Below are 10100 nucleotides of genomic sequence, written 5' to 3'. Positions count from 1 at the left end.
AGGAAGGATCAAATTATTTTCAATCATTTTCTGGCTAGCTCCATGAAAATTAGATGCAATCTACACAGTTAAACTGCTAAATCCCACTGAAGTCAACAGGCTATTCTAAACATGGTTAGGATTTCAGCCAATGTGACACAAATGCTTTATTAGACAATGGTTAAATATAACCTTCCTATTTACCATTTTTCATCTTCAAAATTCTGTTCAGCATTGGGTGAATGTGTTTCTGACAAAACTATCTGGTGTAGCATTTCAGTGTTAGCTTCCATCCTGCTTGCAAAGTTCAGTTCATAAGTTTTATATTTCTCCATTGCGCTCAAATAAATTATATATTTAATTCAATCCATAGGATTAGAATTTGTTTGCATTGTCTTTCTTTGAATAAAAGGGAAACACAATATGAATTCCGGGATGTAATGTCATTGATAATTAAATTTATGAGTGCATTTACTAGAAAGGACAAATGGGAACCAGTGAAACTTACAGAGGTAGGGATTCCCATACTACCCCTCCTGCAGGGCCACCACCTCCAGCAAACATACCTGGGTACAGGGCATCTGTTCAGAGACCTATTGGTGGCTTGGATGGCATGAAGGTGGCTGGCAGACTAGCCATGTCAGCTCTTCAGATGCATGTCCACCTCACCGTAGTCCTGCCTACACCCAGGAGTAGCCCCAGAAGCTCTTGGTGATTGGAAAGCTTTCATTTCCAGGCACTCAGCTGAGTGTTCCCTCATTGGTCAGCACTCATGGCAGTTTGCCAACTCTTTTGCCATGAATTCTGTAGTGCAGACTGTAGTGTAGAGCAGAGGACACATTAGGGACAGGTTGGCTTTGTACACATGCAGGAGTTGTATGCTGCTCCCAGGAGAGCGGCTGGCAGCAGGGCCAGCAAAGCCAACACAATGTACAGCTTCTGCACTTTAATAGCCCTTGTGGTGGTGGTGACTGTTCCCTGGTGAGCCTTGGATGTTGGCCAGCCAGATTTCATCAAAAGGAGGCCTACCCATCTGCCCAACTTTCCATTTCTCTGTTTTGGTCAATTCCCACTGCTATTTTGTCCACCCACCTGTCTTTCTGCTTGCTGCTTTGGAAACAGTGACTGGCAGTGGGAAAGTTATTCTTCCTCTTCAGACTTTACCCTCATGTAGCAAGAAGCGTGGATATCACTGGTGGTCAGATCAGAGGCGTCACTAGGGTGGGTTGCACCCTGGGGTGTAACTGATTCAAGTCACCCCCCCATTGGGCATCACCCCTTTTGGAGGACTGCATCACCCCCTCCGCACACAACCCCGCCCACTTCACATGGCCCCTCCCTCATCCACCCTCTGGTCACATGACCAGCCCCCGTAATCCAAGATACCAGTTTTGCAGCATTTAAGTTTCCCCCACTCACCCACACGCTTTTAGCTGAGCCGGCGGCAGCGCGGCCCCGGTTTCAGAATCCCGGCCAGCCCACACACAGCAGCAGCGTTCTAGTCCCAGGGCCAGCCCCTTCCTGTTGGGGGGGGTCATGGGTCAGTGCCTGGGGCCAATGAGAATGCTCTGGGGGAGCCCCCTTGGCCCCGCCCTAGTGACGCCGCTGGGTCAGATGACAGTTCCTCAGCAGTTATTCTTCCTCTTCAGACTTTACCCCCATGTAGCAAGAAGGGTGGATATCACTGGTGGTCAGATGACATTGTGTAATTGTTGTTATGCTGCTGTGGGGGGGGGGATATAACTCCCCATTTTTTTTAAAAAAAGTTTTCTTTTCTTTTTTTTGCAAACCTGGAGTGTCCCTCAAGTTTGTAAAACTATCTGTTGCCCCAAGGCTATTCCTTTATTCTTCACTTTGCTTGAGTATAGTGGTGCCTTCTCAGCACCTTGCTGACCTGTGGTAATAAAAAAGACCCTCTTATGCTATTTGTGTGGGCACCGGCATGCAACAGGGGGGACAATAAATCACTAAATCCTCCAAACCATATGAGTGTTGAAAAAACAAACAAATAATTTTCATAGCTCACTACAGCACCAAGAATGGAGGTACAGCTCTCAAAATGGAAAAGGGCTATGTTTTCTAAGACAGCGGTCCCCAACCTTTTTGGCACCATGGACCAGTTTTGTGGAAGACAGTTTTTCCATGGACCAGGGTGTGTGGGGGGGTGCCGATAGTTTCGGAGTGATACAATTGTGCACTTTATTTCTATTAGTTTGGTGCGGTAGTTAAGTGTGCGGACTCTTTTCTGGGAGAACTGGGTCAGCCATAGCTCTTGCAAGAGTTGTCCTTGTAAGTGCAGCTTCTGTCAGAGCTCTCTCAGCCCCACCCAACCCCAGGCCCCCAGATACCCCCAGAATGATTCTCTATTATACCCTGTGGGGACTATTGACTATAATGGTTCCTATAGGGTATAATGGAGCTGAAAAAATTGGGATTTCTGAAAAATCCCAAATCTGAATATCAATACTGATATTGGGATTCAGGAATATCAGAAAATACTGATTTTGGGGGGTTCAAAATACCCAACCCCCCAAAATAGTTATGGTGGTTTTTTTTGCACACCCCTACTGCCAGCTCAGTGTGGATGCTTCTAAGTTTTTTTCAAGAGTGAAAGGTGATTAAAAAAAAACCCTAGATAAATTATGTTCAAGAAACTTTTTAGTAATGGAGTCATTATTTTTTGACAACTGCTGGGTCCCCAAGGAAGTAGGACAAAGTTTAGACAAACTCTTCTGTAACTTTATGACTGACATATCTTGGAAGTAACATTAAACTCCAATTACCCAGCATATATGTATCTCCAGAAAGCTCTACGTTTTTGGCACATGCAACAATCCAGTCTTGACAAAGCTACTCACCCAGAGGAACTTTATTTCTCTACATTTTGGAACAACAGGAGCGTTCTTTGTTAAGATGTTGTTTTACTCATTCTCCATCCATTGTCTTTGAAAAATGATTTTTAGGGAAGTTTGTACAATGTAAGCAACGTAAGTAAACATTTGTGAATGTCTCATGCTGTTGTAATGCAAGATGTGGAATTATATGCCAGTCTCCTTTTCTAAAGATACCCTTTGATTTTTGTGTCATGCAGTGTTTGCATTTATAATTCCACATCAACATGTGTGCGAGAGCAATTGTGGTGGACTTTGGTGCATAATATTTGGTATGGTATTTAATTATATTTGTTTATGCATTCATTTATTTGACATTCTGGCCTTTTTAAAAGGGAAATAATGAAGCCCCCTGCTAAATTTATCCCTCCCCATAGTTTTGTGTATTGCTCTGTGTCCTTTTCTTCTAACTTCTATTTTCCTGATGGGAATCCATTTACACAATGCCAGCTTCTGGGAACAGACTGATTTATGCTCTTCCTTTTCATGTAGTCATATTAAAAATAACCGCTTCCTTCCACAATGAAACAATGGTCCACTGCTTCTGGTTCCATTTAGGTTTTGCAGCTTGTTTTTAATGGTAAATCCTGTCCTCCATGAATTTGTCAGATCTGCTTTCAATGCTTTCTAAACCTGACTGCATCTTTTGGCAACAGCATCACAACCAATTAAAGTTATATTTCTCATCCTTTCAATCTACATTTTAAAATCTTAAAGCAATCATTCTAAACACTGATTCATGATTTCAGTATTCCAGCTTTCATAATTATTTTGTAACAAGAGGCCTTTTAAAGCAAGTCTTGTTATCTTGAAGTCAAATTCTTCTAAAGTACAAGTTTTTCAAGTGACAGCAGCATGTTAAAACTGAATTGGACAGTGCTAATAGTAGTGAGTAAAAACATGAGGAAATAAATGCTGTGAAATATGTTTAGCTGAGGCTAAATAAACAGGAAAACAAACAAAGATCCGAGGATAACTATAGAAAAGTCAGGTTGCTTTCTGCCACAGCAGCAAGTTGGATGGGGATATAAAGTGATACCTCAGTATACAGAAGAATTTTTGATTACTACACTCCACTATACTTATTACCAAAATTACTGATTCTCCTGTCATCACATGTCCCTCACATGTCCCTCACAGTTCCAAACGGCAGCAAGATATAGACCTCAAACTTAGTTCCCTGTATAATTGCATTTTGGGCATGAAGGGATATGGGAATTGACTATTCTTGATTCTCCAAATTGAGAATTCACCTTTGTTTCAGTTTCCTGAAATGGGAAGCCCAAGCAAAGTAGAGCTGAAATCCTAGGAACACTTTCCTGAGAGAAAGCCCCACTGAATAAAATGGGATTTACATTTGAAACACCCTGTTTAGAATTGCTCCCCAAGAAATATAATGGTCATTTTTTTAATATAATTTGTGTGTGTGTGATTTTTTTTCCTGAGGTTTTTTCAGTTATTTCAATAAAATTTAGAAATTTTCAGGAATATTGGGGGGGACGGGGCAGATCCTGGGGAGGAAGGAATTCTCTTTTGGAATGAGTGTATTTTAAAAAAATAAGGTCAAAACTCAGAATGTGTAGCATCAAGGTTTTATCTAAGATAGTCTACAGTCTACACACTAATGGCAATTTTTCTGTGTACAAGACACATGCAACATATTTTCAAATGTATGTTTATTGTTTAAAGTTGAATAATTTGGAGTTAGAACCCTCAGAGTTTTCTCCCAGTCTTGCCCAGTTTCTCTCTTTTTAACAGGCATTGTCACATATGGCTTTTGTATACCCAGGTCCCTCAATCCCAGTATAACCTTTTTTTGGCATGATCAAAAGGAGTCTTGTCTTTTTTCATCAGCAGAAATACTGGCTTTAACTATTGTAAATAGTTAATCTACTATAATAGATATGATGACAGCACATTCTTGAATTGTTTAACTTTTCAGTGTCAAAAAGTTAACTTGATATTCAGATATGCTGCAAGTTCCACTTTAACTGTATGAGACCCTCTACAAATACCACACTGATTCTTCTTTACTGCAACATTTATTTTTTCCTGCCTCTTGGATGGCACACATTGGCTGATAGCAGATGGCTGGTTTGGGGCAGCTTGAAGCCACCCCAAAAAGCCAGCTGGAAATAGAGCACCCCAGAGCTTCCGGATGGCACTCAGAAAAGGGGTGGGCCGTGGGTGCCTGGGGAGCACCTGGAATGCTCATGTGTCCTGTCTGTGACTTTCTGGGCACTTCCTGGCCTTCCAGATGGCCAGGGAAGTGCCTTGGAGGCAAGCCAGGGGTGGGACATGAGCAGGATGTGGATGGGAGACAGATATGTGCATGTGGGCATCCTTTTTTGGTCCGCCTGCCTCTGCCCCTGGCAGCTTTAAATGCACATCGGTTCTCAGTCATCAAGAACCTTTCTGCTAAGTTAACATAGGGTATAGTAGTTTGCAGCCCTCCATCCCTGCAGTATTGGGTTATTTGCAGAACAAAGTTTGAATCCAGTGGCACCTTTAAGACCAACAAATTTTCATTCAAGGCATAAGCTTTCATATGCAAGCACACTTCTTCAGACACAGTGTGTATCAGTTCTGATACAGATACTGTTTCTGAAGAAATATGCTTGCACATAAAAGCTGATACCTTGGATGAAACTTAGCTGGTCTTAAAGGTGCCACTAGATTCAAACTTTGTTCTTTTGCTTCAGACCAACACAGCTACCCACCTGAGTTATTTGCAGTTTGCTTGAAGAAAACTAAGTGCTATCCTAAGGAAGTCTATTCAGGATCCTTCTCAGGTTTATTTAGTTGGGCTCAATCCCAGGAATGGCTTCTTAAAATTGCATTGCAATTTATTTCAAAATATGCCAAATAGTATGATCATATATTTATATACCATTCTAAATGATGCAATTTATGTCATTAAAGCAGTAAAACAAGTATTGACTGGATTTAAAAAAAATACATGAAAACATAATATATACTTCAATTTCACCAACATTATCACCTCCCCAAAAATATGGGGAAAATGGGTTTTCTCCCCATCATTCCCCAATTTCTGGAATTTTTACATTTCTAGTGGGTTAAAAAAAAGAGTTTGTTTTGTTTTGTAACTAGCACTATAATTCTAATTTCTCTCTCAGCATTAGAAGGGAAGGCAAGATTCAGAAGAGAACTCAAACTGCATATTAAGATTTTAACAGAAATCACATCTCATATCCTAAGTAGAAAATCCACCCCATCAAGGTAGCCAACTTCCTAAGGAAAAAAAAAGTTCCTTCCCTTTAGTAGAAGCTTATCTTCTTTCCCTCTCTCTTTTTTCCCCATAAAGCCACAACTGACTTATGGCAACACCATAAAGGTATCAAGGCAACAGAAGTTCAAAGGAGGTTTGCCATTGCCTGCCTTTGTGTAATGATCCTGGTATTTTCCTGGTGGTCTTCCATCCAAATACTAACGCAAGGTTGCACCTGCTTAGCTTCCAAGATCTGGAGACAGAAGGCTAGACTGGGCTATCCAGTTCAGGGCAAGTTGTCTGTTAGGTGATGTTATTTATCTGATTCCACTGAAAGCTTCAGCTGAGATCAGGCATTAGGTCTTGTTTTGCAGCCCAGTGTCTATGGTACCCTGACTTTAAAACCATACTCCCTTATCAGGACAAATTATCACTGGCAATGTCTCCATCCTATCTTCTTATCGCTCTGGCCTGTTTTGGATTTGCCCAGCTAAACTAATATTTCATACTCGTATTTCAGACTCTCTTCCATTGTTGACAGTGTCCTTCAGAAGTTGGAATGTTCATGAAAATCCATTATCACAGGTAGCATAAAATGTCTTCTCTGTTACAATTTGAGATCAAGCTGCTATGGATCACGGCTGGGCTGCATAACAATTTCATTGGTTTGTGTATCGAATTGGAAAAGCTTTAAACCGTTGGGTTTTGGCTCTGCTTAAGAAAATCAGTGGGCGTTTTCGCACTTAGCGTTTGCTACCGGTATTTCGCGGAGGAAATATGTCCGGATCATTTTCCTCGTTTTCGCACATTGCCTCTTTTGCGCATCGACTTGAGTTCGATGCCCTGTCAATCATTTTTTTTTAAGCGCAAGTCTGGTTGCGTTACTACGTAACAACGTAACAATGAGCGGTCACAGCGGTTCCTTCCCCTTCTTTTCGTGGGCAAACCACATCACGTGTGCTGCTTCTGCTTATGGATTGGCTGCAGCTGTAGCATCCTCCACAGCCCTTTATGTATTGACAGAAGCATTCACAGTGGAGAATCTGGATAACGAGACTATGGCATGTCTTTATTCCAGAGTGGAGGTTTTGCTTTTGTGTCTGTACGTCGGATGCCAACTGATTAATGCATATGCAAGGAGTCTCACTTCCATGAGAAGCCTCCCAGCACTAGATTTCCCCCCCCCCAACACTTATGTCCGCAGGGATCGACCCTGATTTCATAGTTCCGTATGACCAAATTCCGAAGTTGTGAAATATCGCAATAACGCTGACAGCCTGAAGAGAGAGAGAGAAATCGAGGGGTAATCGAGAGAGAGAGAGGGTGTTTGTGTGTGTGGCAGCTTCTTCCCTTCCCAGCCTCGCTCCCTCCCAGCCTTTCCACAAGACGCGTCTGTTGAACACATGCGAAGGTTGGGCTTGGAGAACCCTCTTTGGCTCCCCCTTTCCCCGTCCCGGTCTCAGAGTCGTCATGGGAGGGAGGTATAAAATTTCAAGGCAGAGGAGTAGAGAGAGGCAGTGTGTGCTGTAAGCCAGCGATTAGCGATTAGGAGCTGTGCAGCAGGAGCGGCAGCGGAGCCCAGGCGAGCGAGCAGGGGGCCAGGGTCCGCCTCGAGCTGCGCGACCCTGTAAAACTACAGGAACAGCATAAAACTACAGGAACAGTGAAGTGGCAATTGAGGCTATTCCAGGTTTTTTATTATTATTATTTGTTTATTTCAAAATATCGCTATTACGCAAGAAATATGAAGTTTTTTTAAAAAAAATGGCCGTGCGGGCACTTTTGGGAATGCCGTGAACGGCTGATGATTGGCCAAGGATGTGGATGGAGTGGGAGGACAGAAAGGCAGAGGGTGCCGCCCACAAAGCAGTCGATGCGGGGTGGATGGATTTCCCACAGCAAACTCCGCGGAGTGGATCCGGTGTGGATCCGCAGGTTTTCGGAAACTCCGGAAGCATGTGGATCAAGATACTCCGGGGTGAAACCCCTGAAGCCCCGGAGCAAACCGCAGCCGCGGAGCAACATGTGCGAAATCCAGGAAAAGATCCGGAGGTAAATGGGATGCCACCCCGGAGTAAACGCTAGTGCGAAAACGACCAGTGTGAAAAGTTATCAATATAACTACTTCAAATATTATTCTGTGCTTGATGTAATATGACTGTAAAGAATTCATGTGCAAGAAAGCATGACATAGAGCTTTATTCTGAATTTTTTTTTCCAGCTCTACAACAATATAATCCAGGATGCAATGGACAAACAAGACACAAGTAACTGTATTTATCCTAATAGGTTTCCCTGGAAGCCTTCGACTACAGTTAACACTATTTACCATCTTCATGATTGTGTATGCATTGACAGTTATAGAAAATGTGGTAATAATAACACTAATCCGGGTGAATGTCAGCCTTCATAAACCTATGTACCTTTTCCTGAGTAATCTTTCTTTTCTGGAGATCTGGTATGTCTCTGTCACTGTTCCTAAGATGCTTATAGGGTTTGTGTCAGAGAAGAAGGCTATTTCTTTCCCTGGTTGCATGGCCCAGCTCTACTTCTTCCTGGGTCTCGCATGTACAGAATGTGTACTCCTAGCCGTTATGGCCTATGACCGCTATGTTGCTATATGTAACCCACTGCGTTATCCAGCTATAATGAGTCAAGAGCTCTGTATCCGCTTGGCAGCTGGTTCATGGCTGAGTGGTTTTTTCATAGCTATGGGGAAAGTCTTCTTCATCTCCCGCTTGAGCTACTGTGGACCCAACACTGTCAACCACTTCTTCTGCGATGTCTCCCCACTTCTCAACTTGGCCTGCACTGACATGTCATTGGCCGAACTTATTGACTTCTTGCTGGCCTTGCTCATCCTCCTTGCTCCACTCTCTGTGACAATTGCATCCTACTTCTGCATCATATCCACAATTCTTCGCATCCCTTCAGCCAAAGGGAAGCAAAAAGCTTTTTCCACCTGTACCTCACACCTTCTAGTAGTCACCATTTTCTATGCTGCCTCCCTATTCATTTATGCCCGGCCAAAGGCCCTCACAGCATTTGATTGCAACAAGCTAGTGTCTGTTGTCTACACAGTCTTAACACCACTGCTGAATCCCATCATCTACTGCTTAAGGAACCAGGAGTTCAAGGAGGCTCTCAAAAAGGCAGCTCATAGACTCTCTTCTGAGCACTAAGGGTTAAAGGCTTATCAATAAATGATTTAATGCAATGGTGGTGTATTAAAAGAAAAAAATGTCTCTGCATGTGAGAATCTGCTTCAAAAATCGCTATACTGATGAAATACCTCAAAAGTGAAAGCAGTGTTCTTTCACAAATTCACAGTGCTAACTAAGTGTACAAAAGTGGAACAAGTAATCTGTGGATGGGGCAGGATAACTGTGCACATCTACCTCTCTCATAGTCTTTTGCATAAAATAAATGCAGCCTCTCTCTACATAACCTTGAAAAAATACATCTTGAAAAAATAAAGAGCTGATGACACAGGACACCTATAGTTTGTACTCATTTAGGACTTCCAGTTGTTTGGTCATTTTTTGACCCTAACCTGTGAGCTGCTCTAAGCCCGCCTTCGGTGGGGAGGGTGGGATATAAATAAAATAAAATAAATAAATAGTTGCTCTATGAAGGGATTGTTTACTGTTGTAGCTTAGTCTTACCTGTTTTTGTTCCTCTTCTCTCCTATTTGATATTTCTTAGTAACCTCATATTTATTACAGCCTAGAAAACAACAACTAATGTACACTGTGAAAGCCTTCGATAACATATAACCTCATATTTAGTTTTTGTTTGAAAGTGGGTGATCTTAGTTACCTTGAGCAGTTCATCTTATCCTGTCTTCTGAAGTGCTAGGTCTAACTTTGTTTGAGTCTAAACTCAAGTGATTTATTATTAATAAATGTGTGAACAGCAAAGAAAAGGGGGAATGCTGATGGGGGATATCCAGTTATTCTCATTTCACAAGTTGTTGGAGAGAGGCACAACCCTCAGCAGGA

General features: G+C 42.3%; 1 protein-coding gene across 1 annotated transcript; it reads left to right on the top strand.

The window, feature by feature from the left end:
- Positions 1–8342: 8342 nt before the first annotated feature.
- Positions 8343–9281, top strand: LOC132583528 (olfactory receptor 226-like). Its single transcript, XM_060255157.1, has one exon. It carries the CDS (start codon positions 8343–8345, stop codon positions 9279–9281), a length of 939 nt encoding a protein of 312 aa, XP_060111140.1.
- The last annotated feature ends 819 nt before the right edge of the window (positions 9282–10100 follow it).

Source organism: Heteronotia binoei, chromosome 15, assembly GCF_032191835.1.
Source record: "Heteronotia binoei isolate CCM8104 ecotype False Entrance Well chromosome 15, APGP_CSIRO_Hbin_v1, whole genome shotgun sequence".
Taxonomy (NCBI): domain Eukaryota; kingdom Metazoa; phylum Chordata; class Lepidosauria; order Squamata; family Gekkonidae; genus Heteronotia; species Heteronotia binoei.
The sequence above is the reverse complement of the archived record's forward strand: the minus strand, read 5'-3'. Positions and strand labels throughout refer to the sequence as shown.

Excerpts from the sequence above, each read along its gene's own strand:
- LOC132583528 (XM_060255157.1), top strand. The coding sequence starts at position 8,343 with ATGCAATGGACAAACAAGACACAAGTAACTGTATTTATCCTAATAGGT.